This window comes from Equus caballus, chromosome 11 (assembly GCF_041296265.1).
Source record: "Equus caballus isolate H_3958 breed thoroughbred chromosome 11, TB-T2T, whole genome shotgun sequence".
NCBI classification, from domain to species: domain Eukaryota; kingdom Metazoa; phylum Chordata; class Mammalia; order Perissodactyla; family Equidae; genus Equus; species Equus caballus.
The window spans coordinates 40481505-40497669 of NC_091694.1; the positions used below are offsets into that span (position 1 = coordinate 40481505).

At 46.2% G+C, this 16165-nt stretch overlaps 1 protein-coding gene across 1 annotated transcript; it reads right to left on the reverse strand.

Annotated features, from left to right (window-relative positions):
* Positions 1-3340: 3340 nt before the first annotated feature.
* On the reverse strand, positions 3341-13154 carry RNF135 (ring finger protein 135). The gene is made up of 5 exons (XM_070227686.1): positions 12748-13154; positions 8800-8943; positions 6130-6292; positions 5396-5485; positions 3341-4406 (listed from the first exon to the last, which is right to left on the reverse strand). Exons 1-5 carry the CDS (start codon positions 13102-13104, stop codon positions 3877-3879), a joined length of 1284 nt encoding a protein of 427 aa, XP_070083787.1. The 5' UTR covers positions 13105-13154; the 3' UTR covers positions 3341-3876.
* Between the last annotated feature and the right edge of the window lie 3011 nt (positions 13155-16165).

Genomic DNA, 16165 nt, shown 5'->3' on the forward strand with positions numbered 1-16165 from the left:
ATCAAAGAAGAAGACTAAATCCTCTGGAAGGACAGAAAAACCATGTAGTGATGAGGGTTTTGAGCAATGACAAATGAGGATAAATTTGGGGCTTGGGGCTGAGGGCTCGGGCAGGAGTCGGGGATGATGGAGCCGAGCGTATACCAAGGAAGAGTCTCCCTTTTCTGTCAAAAGCCCCAAGTGCCCCTGGGGAAGAAACTTCCCCTTCGACCAGAGCAAGAGGGCCTGAGAAGTCTCCTCAGAGAGCAGCGTTGTTTCATTTTGTGGTTTGTTTCTACAATCAGCTGGGAAGTAAAGTCTTCAAATTAAACTTTTCCAGAAAAAATGTGCTTGAGGGAGGAGAAGGAAGGGACTGATAGACGTAACTGCATTAGAGGTTGCCGTGAGCCTAAGAAGGTGGTGACTTCCTGCTTAGTAGGTGGTTATTCTAGGATCCCAAAGTCCTGGACCCCAATAATGGGCCCACAGTGCCTTCCAGTAGCTGCCTCACCAGCGGGTGAGTGTGTGAGATGGAGGAGAAGAGCGAGGGAGAGAGATACAGAGTTAGCCTTCCTCACTGACAACGCTACTCCCTTCTCCCTGACTCCCAGAAAAAAAGCACTTAACAGAGACAAGGCCTACAAGAAAACACAAGTTTTTGAGAGAAACATCTCCAGCTAGGATGAGAAGCTGCGCAAGGAGTCCCTGGTGTTCTTCCCATGAGCCTTTGCTCCCCAGGGGAAGACTTTCCGGCTCGATCGGTGGGTGGATGATTTCCTTCTCCGTACAGTGCAGACCCGAGAGAGAGGTCCTTCATCCACTGGCATTTCAGCTTCAATTCTTCTCCTCTGGAGGATTTTGTTTAGTTCAAGGGAAGCGTGCCATTTGCCACAGTGGACTGGAAGGGATATGCTGACAGAAAACTCGAGACAAAAGCAAAGAAGCCAAAAGTGATAACCTTCATTGTTTACCTTCCTGATTCTTGTGCTTTGGCTCCAGTTTGGGGGAATCTTGTGACCAGCTGATAAACTCCATGCTCACAGAGGCCCCATTATCCAAACCACCTGAAAGGATGGTATTTAACCAAAGGACCTTAAGAGGCTAAAACTCTGGCCTCTAAACTCGGGGCACTTTTAAAAGGCAAAGATCAAGATAAAAGCTTAGGTGAGAAGATAGGAGCTTCAAAATGCAGAAGGTGAGAACAGAGAGACTTTTAATGGTCATCTGGCACAAAGAGAGGAGGACTGTCCTTGCTTAGACAACCCAAGGCCACTATACTCATCGAGGATCGCCAACACCACCAACCAGAAAAAGAGCACAACATGGCTTTACGGCTAGCTGTGTCCGATCAAGGTGGAAGGCCAGGTCCTAGTCTCAGGACAGTCCTTATCAGAGGGTATTAAGGTTAGAGACCGAGCGTGAAGACTGGGCCTGCTCCCAGCTCTGCCACCCCAGCTGACTGACCCTGGACAAACTGCTAACCCTGTCCAGGCCTCCACTTCTTTGTGTGTTAATACCCATCACACAGGGCGGTCGTGAGGCTCAGAGAGCAAATTAGTGGATCGTGCAGAATTCTGCTTGCCTCTGTTTTCAAGGCTATGTATGGAAATTAGGTATGAATCTTAGAGGCCAAGGTGCATGATATTAAAATATTGTTCTGTCATTGTTGCTGGGGTTTTAAACACCCTGGCATTTTTCCAGTTTCCTCACCTGTTACTTTATTTAATTCTTTCAGCAACCCTTTGAGGAAGGCAAGGAGGGGCAAAGCATAATTATTTCCCTTTTACAGGGAAAAGAGAGGCAGAGAGGTTAAATGCACTAGCAAAGGTTGCCTGGTGGTGTGTGTGGCAAGGCTTTCTGCTTGATCCAGTTCAACAGAGTTGAACTTTCACATCTTCAAAATAGGTGTAACCCAGCCTGGGGACCTACAGATGAATTGTAAGGAAAAGAAGAGGAGGGAGAGGCATGTTGATCAGGAAACTTAAAAGACATATCAACTGCTAACAGTATGAGGGTTCTTTCTGGGAGTGATAAAAACGTTCTAAAATTAGATTATAATATACTGTAAATATACTTAAAAATTTATTTGTATACTTGAAATAGGTAAATTTTATACTATGTAAATTATATCTCAACAAAGCTGTTAAGAAAAAGGCATACTAGGGTTTTATTGTTGTTTTTGGTGAGAAAGATCGTCCCTGAGCTAACATCTGTGTCAATCTTCCTCTATTTTGTATGTGGGACGCTGCTACAGCATGGCTGGATGAGCAGTGTGTAGGTCCACACCCAGGATCTGAACCTGCAAACCCTGAGCCACTGAAGCGCAGTGCACGAACTTAACCACTATGCCACAGGGCCGGCCCCAAGAAAAAGACATACCAGGGTTTTTTTAATGGGCAAGACAAAACTCTTGTGCCTAGGGGTGCATATTTGGGTGCTAAAACTCTAAAGAAATGCGAGGAAGTGATTACTATAAAAGTCAGGAATCCTTTCAGGTGGAGGGAGGGTTTTGTGATCGGGATGGAGCATGTGAAGAGCTTCTGGGGTGGGTAGCAAAGTTTTACTTCTTGACCTGAAGGATAGTTACAAGGGTGTTTACCTTATAATAATTCCTTACACTCCATATGTGTTTTGTGTAGTTTTCGGTATCTGTTCTGCTATATAATAAATGGTTTTTTAAAATAGGGGAAATCAAGTATGAAATGATGCCCCGTGCCGACCAGACTGTAAGGTGACCCCCATGAGCCCCCACCACCTGGTATTCCTGCCCTTGAGTCATCCCCACCCCCAGAGTGTGAGCAGGACCTGGGACTTCCTGCTAACCAATAGAATAAGGCAAAAGTGAGGGGATGTATGTGATGATATGCTTTTGCAATTACATTATATAAGATTTAATGTCCATCTAGCTAGGAGACTTTCTCTCCCTTGTTGGCTTTGAGGAAGTAAGCAGCTATGTTGCAGAGGCCCATGGGGTAAGGAACTGAGGGTGGCCCCCAGGTGATAGCCAGCAAGAAACTGAGGCCCTCAGTCTGACATTCATTCACGAGGAAGTGAATGCTGCCAACAAGCATGTGAGTTTGGAAGCAGATCGTTCCCCAGTCGAGCCTCAGGTGACACCAGGGCCCCAGCTCACACTTTGCTTGCAGCTTGTGAGACTCCGAAGCAGAAGCCTCAGCTAAGCTGTGCCCTGACTCCCGGCCCACAGAAACTGTGCAATAACAAAAGTGCTGTTTGAAACCACTAAGTTTGCAATAATATCACACAGTGATTGATAACATGCCCCTTGTGTTTGGGGGTCCCTAAAACCACTCTTGGGTTCAGTGATTCAGTCACTAGAAGGACTCAGAACTCAACAAAGCTGTTGTATTTATGGTTACAGTTTATTACAGTGAAAGGATACAGAGTAATATCAACAATAGAAAAAGGCACATGGGGCGGGGGCCAGGATGCACCAGTTATCCTCTCCCAGTGGAGTCATGGGAACAATGCTTAGTTCTCCCTGCAACGATGTGTGACCACTCACATGGTGCCAGCGAGGGCAGCTCACCCAAGCCTTGGTGCCCAGGGCTTTTACTGGGAGTCCAGCATGTAGGCAGGCTCACTGCCCACAGGGCTGACCTTAGTCTCCAGCCCCTCTAGAAGTCAAGCTGATACTGTGTGGCCCAAGGCCCCCTAGTAAACAAAGACCTTATCGGGCAGGATATTCCAAGGGCTTCAAAGTTATCTCCCAGGAGCCAGTTAAGGGCCTGTCTTTTCTTTGGAATGTGCAGAGTTTGAACATCCCAAGTCTGCTGAGTTAACCCTTTATTAACTTCCGAAGTGGGATTCTTAAGTCAAGTCTCTGCTTGAAGGCAAAGAGACCAGGGAAACACTGTGTTTTAACATTCAAGGAACCTTTTATACCTTTACTTGCCTTATAGTCAGAGAGTTTCCGGGACGTAAGCCATACAGCCAGAAGGCAGGGTGCAGAGGAGAGGAGGCAGAGATCGAGCACTCATACAGAAGTTGCTCCTGAGTAGCCACTGAATAAAAGGCAAGCTTCCCCTCCTCAAGGTCCAGCCAGATGCCCACCACCTTAGGTCTGTCTGAGCCGAGGACAGTTTCCTTGACCATGTGCCACACAGAGAGCTGGCTAGTCCCCTTCCACTCGACACACCAGGAGTCCTTGGTCCTTCCCAGGATGTGGTCACGGCTCATGCCCCAGGAAGCCACCCCAACTGCCCAGTGGCTGCAATGCTGAGTGTCCACTTCCCAGTACTGATGCCCAGAAGAGAAAGCTTGGGAACATAAAACTTGGCAGGTCGCAAACCTCTCATGACTCCAGGGATAGGACTGTGAGTCATGAGATACAGTCACCGTCCGGCAATCCTGGGACACCCCCAGGCTACAGGAGAGGCTCCTGAGGTCAAAGGTTGGACTGATGGCCCCTGGGAAGAAAACAAGAACATGACCCTCCAGCTCTGATGGTCCATGTTAAGAGGTCCTCAGAGAGCAGAAAGCACCTTTGTATTTTTGGGTGTGATAAAGTTTTACTGGTACTGCCAATGAGATTGGTACATCAACTTGCAGTTTTCTGTAGCTGTTCCTGATCTTCTATTAACAATATCCCTTTCCCACCTTAATTTCTATTTACTCATTAGCCCTCTTTCAGGAAGCCCTCTCTGCATCCCACCCAGCAAAAAGTCACCTCTTCCTTTTCTCAACACCCCTAGTGCTTGACCTGTTCTCTAATGATACTCACCATCTTCTACATGTAGTACAGTGATTTATGACCACGGTTGTTTATATCACTCCAGTTATCCATAGGCTTCTGTTTGAGAACCATGTCTTATTCATTTTGTGTATTTCATATGTTTCCTATTAAGTGAGTAAATACTTGCTAACACTCATAGCATTACTACTCTAGGCACACACTGACACACACTCATTCATTTAACCCTCATGACAGTCCCACGAAGGAAGAAGTACTATTGTTATCTCCAACTGACAGATGAGGGAACTGAGGCTCTAAGAGGTTACATGACTTGTCCAAGACCACACAGCTAGTGAGTAGAGGAGCTCGGAGTCAGACCCAAGCAGTCTGGCTCCAGGATGCATGCTCTCAAGGACTACTCCAGACTGAGACAATGATAGTATCTAAATGGGTTGGGGAACAGGCAGTTGGCTGTGCGTGGAGGCCCCAGCACAGATGCCCCAACAGTGCCTGGACTCTGAGTGCTCTGGGTCTGGCTGAGCCTGGAATTTGGGAGTCTTCAATCCCCTTTGGTTTTGTCATCAGCTCCCCATGTGGAGGGACCTCGTCTGGGGGTAGTGAGCTAAGGAGTAGGCCTGGCGGCAGGGAGAAGAACACAGGATGCTCTCGGAGCTCCTCCCTGCAGCAGGCCAAACCCAAGTTTTAAGCAGACCACGTACTTACACTGAGCAAACCTGGAGGCCCTCTTGGGCGTAGGGCGGCTCTGGTCAGGCAGTGGGCATGAAGAGGAAGACGGAGCTTCCAGGACTTCCACTAAGGAACCAGAAAAATTGGGAGGAGGAGAGAGTCCCATCAAAAAAAGGCAAATAGCAGGTATCCAAACATCATGATCAGAGCTCCCGACTTGTCTTCCTCATAGCAGCACATTTTTTAGCGTCAGGACTTGACCAGACAGTCCATCCAGCTCAGGTCAGCCCAGACTCATGTTCTCACTGAGGACTTTTCTACTGTCCCCTCACTAAGCTCTAAGCTCCTTGCTGGCAGAGACCTTGTTCATCTCCATGTTCTAAGGCTCTAGTCCAGTGCCAGGTACACAGGAAGTGTTTGATGCACATTTATTGAATAAATTAACTAATACAGTTCTAATTGGTTTCCTCCTCAGGTAGCTAACACAGATGAGTGGTAAGTTAGCGACATCGGTCTAGGTACTGGAGTTACAGGCCTTAGAAAATAAGTTTCCTTCTATTAAGGGCCTGTGATACATCACTCCTCCAGTCACGTCCGAAAACGTATCCAGCCCCAAAACACCTCAGCCCACTCCTTCCATATTTACAACACCACAGTGGGAACGCAGCTGGGCTCTGGGGTCCTGTCCCCCAAAACAAAGCCACAAAACACTTTGTCATTTTCCCCCAACTTCCATATTTAATCTCCTCCACCAAATAAAATCAACTCACCCCGTGTTTGTGAGTCAAGGGCCTCTTTCCACGTGAAGTTTTCTCGTAATTTTCCCAGGATTTCTTCTAGGTCATGCAGAATGTCGCTCACTTTTCTCTCAGGTGTGTTGGAAGTTACCACCTTTGGAGAAGCCAAGGAAAGGTCCATCCCACCAGAAAAAGCCTATTGACAAATCATAAAAAAATAAACAAACAAAAGTCTCCTAAGGAGTGTATTAGATAGTATGTTCCAGTTCTGCCGTCTATCTGTAGTTTTCTACTTACCTCCTGACAAGTTTTTAAAAACATACTAAGGCCCTCAAAATATAGGCCTTGAAAACAATCTACAATAATACACGGGACAGCAAAAATATTAAAGAGTGGTTATTTCTGGCTGATGGGATTATGAGCAATGTTCATTTGTTTTTTTTAGTGCTATGTATTTTCTAGTATTTTGTACAATAAATATGGATTTCTAGATAATACCAAAAAAACGTTTAAAATTTTTAGGCCCATCTTATAGGGGCTTTATAAAATAAATAATACAGATAGTCACTGAGATAAGCCGCAGAGGCCAGAATTATCTTCCCTGAACTGCTATCATTATATCACATCTCTTCTCAAGAGCCAGCGTAAACATGTTGCCTGCATCTGAGGCCTCCAACACATGCTCCCTGATTTTCTTTAACCTCAGGCCCTATTATTCCCCAACACAACCTCTCCTCTGCTCACCACATTCCCACCTTCAGCACCTGACTTTCCTTCCCTACTTTGCACAGTCCATTCCCCATTCTTTTCACCAATCCTAATGGTAGTAGGCACCACTTATTGAGTACTTTCTACTGCTCACCTCTACTTTGCATGCCAAGCTCCCGAAGTAGCTTTATTGTCCCCATTTTACAAAAGAGGTGAAAGTTCAGGGAGGTTAACTCAATTGCCATAGTTAATTTTATCATCCTACATTTTCACATCGCTCAAGCACTTTTTTATGTAAGATCTCTTCTAATCCCACATCAAACCAGTGAGGCAGCAGGCCACATAACAGGATTCCTATTTTACAGATAGAAACCTGGACTCAGAAAGATGAAAGGACCCGCCCAAGGTCATAATACTAGTGAGTCGCAACAGCAGTACTGAAAGTCAGACTCTCAGACTTTCCATCCCAACTCACTGCATCCCTGAGGATGCATTTATTCACTCATTCAGTGGGTACTTGTTGGGCATTTACTACGTGTCAAGCACTGTGCTAGGCCTGGGGATCAAGGGTAAACAAAAGAACAAAAGCCATCAAGGTCTCTAGCCTCATGAAGCTTAGAGTCCAGTGTAAGAGCAGAGGGAGGAAAGACATTAATAAATTATGGCATCATTATCAAGTTGCAACTGTGGCAACAGCTACAAATGCAAGGTACATGAAATCACAAGAGCCTCTAAAGGGGGATTTGACTTGTTCAAGGAAATCAGTGAAGATTTCCCCGAGGAAGTGATGCTCTAGCTGGGGTATGAAGGATGAGCAGGCGTTACCTAGGTGACAGGGGGAAGGAGGAACATCCCATGGAGTGCACCCTGTGGTGGGAAGAAGCATGACCCCCTGAGGGGTGGAGGGGGCCAGTGTGGCTGGAGCTTGAAGAACCAGGGGGAGCTGGGTGAAGTGAGCCAGGGGAGGCAGACAGGGATGGGATCCTACGGGGCCCTGTGGGTTCTGTGAGGATTTGGGTCTTAATCCTACCCACACAGACATCCTTGGAGTGTTTTCAGCAGAGGAGTTATGTGATCAGATTTGCATTTGGGAGCATCACTTGGATGACCACGAGGAAAGCAGACTAGAGGGAACAGAGTAGAGCAATTAGGAGGCTATTGTGGCAATCCCGGCAAGAAATGATCACAGACTTGGATTAGAGAAGTCTCAAAGGAGCTCAAAAATATTAAATTGATTCAAGAGGTGTTTAAGCTGGTGAGAGGAGAGATACATGATTCCCAGCTTTCTGGCTTGTGCACTTGGAAGGGTAATAGGGCTAGTCACTGCAATGGAGAACCCCAGAGGAGGAAGTGTTTAGGACATTTTAAGTGTGATGTGCCTTTGAGACACCACGAAGAAAAGATGAGAAGGAAGATACTGGACTAGAGCTCAGAGAAGGGTCCAGGCTGGAGCTAAGTTTGTGCAGAAAAGTGGGAATTAAAGCCATGGGTGTCGGGAAGACCACGTAGCGGAGAAGAGAAAGAGACCTACAACTCAGCTGTGAGGAATTCCAGCATTTCATTGCTGAGGAGTGAGCCTGAAAACAGACTGAGAAGGAGCAGCCAGAGAGAAACAGGGGAAGCTTGGAAGACTCCTGTCCCAGAAGTTACGGGAAAAGAAAGCTTCAAGAATGAAGGTTTGGTCAGCTGTGTCAAAAGCTGCTGAAAGGCCAAGGAAGACGAGGACTAGAATGTCTGCAGGATTTGCACAGAGGTCATTGGTGACCTGAGAGCTGGTTAGGTGGAGTGGTAAGGATGGAATCTAGCCCACTCGAAGTTCCCTACGTCACTTCAAGCATTCCAAACTTCCAATCATCCACGTTTGGTAGTAAAGAGGATGGTCAAAGGTTAAGAACTACTGCATCCTTCAATTGCAAACATATTCCTGTTGCTCCAATTGGAAGCTGTCCCTAGCCTGGCCCCCAACACATCCTTTCCTCTCCCAGCTGAGCCTACCGTGCCCGGGCTGCTCAGTTCATTGTCTCGTCCAGACTCTGGGAGGTGTCTCTGACTCTGAAGGTTCTTGACGATGTCTATAAGCTGTTCCACCAGATCTACCAGCTCCGGACCAACTTCTGTGATGCTCTTCTTTGCTGCCGCCTTTAAAAGAGCAAAGCAGAACAAAAGGCTGGACCCAGGAACAAGGTTTAGACGGAGGGAGCCATAAACACTGGATAAAGGAATCAGACAAGGAAGTGACAAAAATGTCCAGAGCATGAGGAGATAGACTCCCCAGACCTTTTGCACGCCCATTTCCCCCTACCGATCGTCCAGTGGCCATAACAGGGAACCAGAATTCATCCATAGGAAGGGGGGTGAGGTGGGAGTGAAGTGTTAAGGGAATCCTAGGGGTCATTTTGAACAGGGGAAGTCAGAGAGGAAACAGGGTGAGAGCCTGGAGACTTGGCGTGGTAGGTGGTGGATGATAAGGTGAGGGGTGCAGTAGAAGGCATTTGGCTCAGGTTTAAGCTCCACTCTCACCTCTGATTCATCCTGTGTCCTCACCACTCCTTTCAAAAATGAAAGCGACCATCGCCCCTTCTCCTCTTCAGCAGTGACAAGAATCAAACTGTTCACTGCGAAAGGATCTTGGAGACTTTAAAATGACATATAGATGTAAGCTCTTTTTGTACATCCTTCCCATTTAAAGAACTATTTAGATGACAGCACTAAACAATTCCACTTCAAGAGCTTAATCTGCTCAGCTGCCTGGTTGGGAGTGGGAGCAAGTTTTGCAGCCAACATATTCTAGCAATTACCTCAAGACCTGGTGACACTCCTCAGAGGCAGGCTGGGCCCAGGCCTCAAATGGAGAACACTGCACTACCCGCAAAAGGGGTCCTATGTGGAGCCACAGAAATACAAGATGTTCTTTATCCGAGTCTAAATAAACCAGAGTTTGTATAACTTTGTATTGACATTTTTCATTTTTTAAATTATGCTGGAACTTCAAAAACTGGAATGGACCCAGGACCTTCTACATCTTTAATAAGCCCTGATGTCCCTCAAAATAGCATGTGTTTTGGAAGCCATAATCAGGCTATTGTAGAGAGCGAGGTGGCTGACTACCAGTAACACTGTTTGCTCTTAAATGTCCAGGCTCCACTCCTGAATTTTCAGGCAGCTGGAACTCTGGAATGGAGCCCTTACCCAAGTACCCGAGCAAATGAAAAACTGCTAAAAATAAGCGCATTGCTTTTTCTACCCATAAAACAAATGCACACTTATTGTGGTGAATTTAAAAAATGCAGAGGGGCTGGCCCCGTGGCCGAGTGGTTAAGTTCACGCGCTCCGCTGCAGGTGGCCCAGTGTTTCGTTGGTTCGAATCCTGGGCGCGGACATGGCACTGCTCATCAAACCACGCTGAGGCAGCGTCCCACATGCCACAACTAGAAGGATCCACAATGAAGAATATACAACTGTGTACCGGGGGGCTTTCGGGAGAAAAAGGAAAAAATAAAATCTTTAAAAAAAAAATGCAGAGAATGAGACAGAAGAAATGTCTTCAATCATCCACTATCCTACTATCCAAAGACAATCATTTTAATTTGAAAGCCTTTCAAAAGTATATTCAGTCACTACAGTATAAACTATGTTAACAACGAGTTTTGAGGACCTGAGACATAATGCTGTATTTATAATTAAAAAGAAGAGAACAGCTTTATCCATAATTACAAAGAAATAGAAGCAATCAATACGTCCATCAAAAGGTGAATGGATAAACTGTGGTACATCTGCAATGGAATATTACTCAGCAATAAAAAAGAAATGAGCTATCAAGCCAAAAACCTTAATTTTGTTTACTGAAAGAAGCCAGTCTGAAAATGCTAGATACTGTATGGTTCCAACTATATGACATTGTAGAAAAGGCAAAACTATAGAGATATTAGAAAGATGAGGGGGGGCTGGCCCAGAGGTGCAGCGGTTAAGTGTGCATGTCCTGCTTCTCGGTGGTCCACAGTTCACCCGTTCAGATCCCGGGTGTGGACATGGCACTGCTTGGCAAAAGCCATGCTGTGGTAGGTGTTCCACATATAAAGTAGAGGAAGATGGGCCTGAATGTTAGCTCAGGGCTAGTCTTCCTCAGCAAAAAGAGGAAGATTGGCAGTAGTTAGCTCAGGGCTAACCTTCCTCAAAAAAAAAAAAAAGAAAAGAAAAAAAGATGAGTGGTTACCAGGGGTTGGAGGGGTATAAATAGGTGGAGCACAGGGGATTTTCAGGGCAGTGTAACTGTAGGATAGTGCAACTGTAGATACACGACCTCATGCATCTGTCAAAACCCATAGAACCATACAACACAAAGAGTGGACCCCAATGTAAACTATGGATTTCAGTTAGTAATCATGTATCAATATTGGTTAATCAACTATAACAAATGTACCACACTAATGCAAGATGTTAACAACAGGGGAAACTGTGAGGGGTATCTGGGGACTTTCTGTACTATCTGCTCAGTTTTCTCTAAACCTAGAACCACTCTAAAATATAAAGTCTATTAACTAACTGGAAAGAAGAAGAAGAAGACATAACCTGGCTATACAACACGACCTCGACTCTGTTTAAAAAGACTGCAGGGAACAGCAGAAGGGTGCAGCGGGCAGCTCCAATCCTCCCCCCACCCCTAACCCCCAACCATCACAAAACAAGCAGAGACTGATAGGACCAACTTCGTCAGAACTCCGGAAAACACTGAGTGAAAAAACAGCAACTTGGCCTAGGAAAGCTTTGTCGTGTTTTTACTTGCCCTTGCCCCACTCCCTCCCTGCCTCAGTAAGGTCTTGAAGATTCCCAGTGTGCGACCGGTTCCCGGTTCCAGAAGGAGCAGAGCATCTTATTCACATTTGTTGTGTATGCCTGTTCTAACCCGGCTGGGCTGCCTGAAGGAATGACACAGGGTCCTCATCTTTTTCCACCTAACTCGGAGCTCGGGCCAGAAAGGTGGTGGACATGCTGGGAAGTGCTGCAACTGAATTAAACTTGCCTACCTCCAGGGCAAAAGATTGTGGTGGAAGCCAAGGCTGGGGACAATTGGAACCCTCCCACTTTGTTGATGGGAATATAAAATAGTGTAGCTGCCATGGAATACAGTTTGGCAGTTCCTCAATAAATTAAATAAAGAATTACCACATGACCCAGCAAGTCCACTCCTAGGTATTTACAAAATAACAGAAAATAGGGACTCAGATACTTACCAATGTTCACCGCAACATTACCAAAAGGTGGAAACAATCCAAACGTCCATTAATGTAAGCATTAAAAAGAAAAATGTGGTACATACATACGAGGGAATACTATTTAGCCACAAAAACGAACAACCTTCGGATACATGCTACAACATGAATGAACCCTGCCAACCAGGCAAGTGAAAGCAGCCAGACATAAAAGGACAAACATTGCATGATTCCACTTATATGAAATATCTAGGCAAATTCATAGAGACAGAAAATCGATTAGAGGTTACCAGGGACAGGAGGGAAGAGAAATGAGAAGCTATTGCTTAATGGGTACAGTTTCTGTTTGTGGTGACGCAAAAGGTTTGGAAATAGTGGTGATGGGAGCACAACACTGTAATTATAACTAATGCTACTGAATTGTACACTTAAAATGGTTAAAATAGCGAATTTTGTCATATATTTTACCATAATAAAAAAATTTTCATAGAGACAGACTTCGGAAAGACTGGAAGGACGTGGAAATAAGCCAAGGTGTACAGCAGCGAGGTTGAAAGGATTTCAGCAGATGTGGATTTTTTTTTTTCTGCTTCTTCATCCTTTTCTGAACTTTCCAAACAGCGGGTTCTACTTTGAGACGGAAAGAAGTACTGGAAGAATGGAAAGGACAGGGAAGGGAGGAAGGGCCTCGGGGGGATGGGGCGCAGGGCAGCGGCGGGTCCGGCGTCCCTACCGGCGGCGGCGCGGCGCGGCGCGGGGGCCCGGGTGCGGGGCGGGGGGCTGGGCTCGGGGTGCGGCCCGGGCCGGCCTCCAGCTCGCGCGCGGCCTCCCGGTACTTGTCGGCCAGGTCCTGCAGCAGCGTGTTCTTCCGCAGCTGCGGCTGCTGCCCGGCGCTCTCGCGGCAGGTGGGGCAGGACCAGTGGCGCCTCTCGCGCCCCTCGCCCAGCGCGCGCGTCAGGCAGTGGCGGCAGAAGCTGTGGCCGCAGGGCAGCGTGACGGGCCAGGTGAGCAGCTCATGACAGATGACGCAGCCCAGGTCGTCCTCGGCCAGCCACACGGGGATGGCCGTGCCGGTGTCCCGAGCCGCCATGGTGAGCAGCCCGCCCCCCACCGGCTCTGGGGCGCGGAAGTCAGGGCCACGCCAGGAACCGCCCGCCCGCCAGGGCTACGTCTCCTCCGGCTCCTCCCTCGCTCTTCCTCTCCCCTCCTCCTTAGCTGCCTCTTCCTCTCCCTGCGTGGGTCCACCGTTTTCCTTTCTCCAGTCTTGCTGAAAGCCAATTGAGAGCATCCACCGCCCAGCCCGCGGCGCCCTGGGGACCGAGCTGACCCTCAGTCTGTCTCCTGCGCTGGGAAGTCACCTCGCCCCAAGCGCTAGGAACCCGCTGACTTCCCAAAGATGCTTTAGCTTAATGCCCCTGCCTCCCCTATTAAAATGCAACCCCGACAAGTCTCGGGAGAAAAAAACAGAGAGGATTTCGATTCAAGAACTCTTGTGAGAATGCGCCCCTAGGGATCATCCAGCCCCTCCAACAAGAAGTAAGGGGTTAAGAACTATCCGGTGCACGTAGCTGGAAGCGCTTCAAAGATACTGACGTTGGAGCTCCACTCCCAGAGATTCTGACTTCATTGTCTGGGGTGGAGCCCGGCAGGGGTGTTTTTAAAAACTTCCCCCCAGATGATTCTAACGCGCAGCCAAAGTCGAGTGACCCCTAGACGTTTAAAAGCGGTTTTACAATGCAGAGTTGTGCGCCTGTCTCCTTACTGCTCTCTGCTGGCTGAGAGCACAGTTACCTAATAGGCATCGGGACAAAAATACTAGAAAGACTGGCGTCTTGAGGTAGCACTGCTGGCCCTGGTTGGGCTTGTTTTCTTCTCCTCTCCTCTTAATCCACTCCTAAGCGCGTTACAACCAGAAAACGTAAGAGCTAGAAAAGCATCACATCCTCCCCAAAGACCCAAAGAGGCAAAGGAACTTCCAGGCTTGCATAGCAATAACTAAGTGGCAGAGACCAGAACCCATATCTCTCTGATCTGTTGAATTGAACTAACAACGTTTTATTTTACCCCATCTTGCCTGGGCTCAAAGTAGGTACCGGATAATACAAATGTGTGGCTATTTCCAATACTGGAAATGACAGGTAGTAGTCATTAGTGCTGCTCATCCAAGGTTCCAGCTCTTTTTCTTATAGGCACCTGGTAGGATTGGCCCTTCTCTGATCGACTTGAAACACACAAAAGTAATACTTACTAACTTCCCACCAGCTTGAAAAGCTGGTAAGTCATTGTATCCGTTTCTGCCAGCTTCCCTGACTATGGAGATGAAGCCATCATCTGGTGGCCTGGGTCTCTGGGTGGCTGAGATGAGCAGCCCCCCTGCAGACCCACACTAGGACGTGTGGTAAAGGAGGAAAACAAATGAGCTATGTTAAGCTTACTGAGATTTAGTGGCTGTTTGTTGCTGCAGCATAACTTCACTTATCCTCACTGAGGTATTACCTGGATTTTGTTCCAGAGTCTCCTCATCTCAAGTAAACGCATAGCTTCTCTGCACCTCCCTTCTGAAAAATAGGCGTAATACCAAACACGCATGCTCAAATATTCCATCTTAAAGGATAAAATCTCCTTTGATATAAGCGTCCTTCTGGCTGTCTCTCCTTCTCTTCCACTGCACACCCAAGTTTCTTGGAAGAATGGATTAACCAGTGCTCTTCAAACATTTTTTCTTGTACATCTCCTAAAAGTTTTATGCAAAAACATGCAGTATTTACAAGAAACGGGGGAGGGATGGGCGTAGTCAGCCCTAGCTGTAAAAATATATGAGCGAGTTCTTCATTTACATCAGAAACTTTATCATTCTTTCCTGTTCTTGAACTTGTGTTTATTTCCATTCCACTCTCTCCACAGAACTGTATTCTAAGGTAATATATTTTATGCATGAAAGTCTTTTATCACTTTGTGATCCCCAGATTAGGATGTTAAGATTCAGTGCTCTCACTGCAGCTCTTAATGAGATGGATGGGCTGGTTTCTTTTAAAAATGCATTTATCTGTGGATGAACATTACTTTGTTTTGCTCCAGCTTTATTGAGACTTAATTGACATAAGACATTGTGTATGTTTAAGGTGTATGATGTGATGATGTGACACATGTGTATATTGCAAACTGATGACCACAGTGAGGTTAGTTAACACCTCCATCACCTCACGTAACTACCATTTGTGTGTGTGTGGTAAGAACATTTGAGTCATACTCTTAGCAACTTTCAAGTATGCAATAAAGTCCTGCTATGCAGTAAAGTATTGTTCACTATAGTCCCCACATTGTACATTAAATCCCCAGAAATTGTTCATCTTATAACTGGAAGTTTGTAACCTTTGACCAACATGTCCACATTTCCCTCACTCCCCAGCTCCTGGCAACCCCCATTTTATTCTGTATTTCTGAGTTCAGCCTTTTTAGATTCCATGTGTAAGTGAGATCACACTCAAAAGTCTTTCTCTGTCTGACTTATTACACTTAGCGTAATGCCCTCAAGGCCCATCTGTGTTGTCACAAAAGGCAAGATTTCTCCCTCTTATGGCTGAATAATATTCCGTTGTATATACACCACCTTTTCCTTATCCGTTCATCTGCCGATGGACACTTAGGTTGTTTCCATGTCTTGGCTATTGTGAATAATGCTGCAATGAACATAGGGTGGAGATATCTCTTAGAGATAGTGATTTCATTTCCTTCAGATATATACCCAGAAGTGGGATAGCTGGATCATATGGTAGTTCTATTTTTAGTTTTTTGAGGCACCTCAATACTGTTTTCCATAGTGGCTGTACCAATTTATATTCCCACCAACAGTGCACAAGGGTTCCCTTTTCTCTACATCCTCACCAACGCTTATCTCCTCGTTTTGACGATAGCCATTCTGACAGGTGCGAGGTGATATCTCATTGCAGTTTTGATATGCGTTTCCCTGATGACTAGTGATGTTAAGCATCTTTTCATGTTGATCATTTGTATGTCTTCTTTGGAAAGTGTCTATGCAGGTCTTCTGCCCTTTTAAAAATTGGATTATTTGGGTTTTTTTGCTATTAAGTGAGTGATGAACATTATTTAATACTAGAATTAAACAAGGTTAAGCAATAAATTCTATTCCT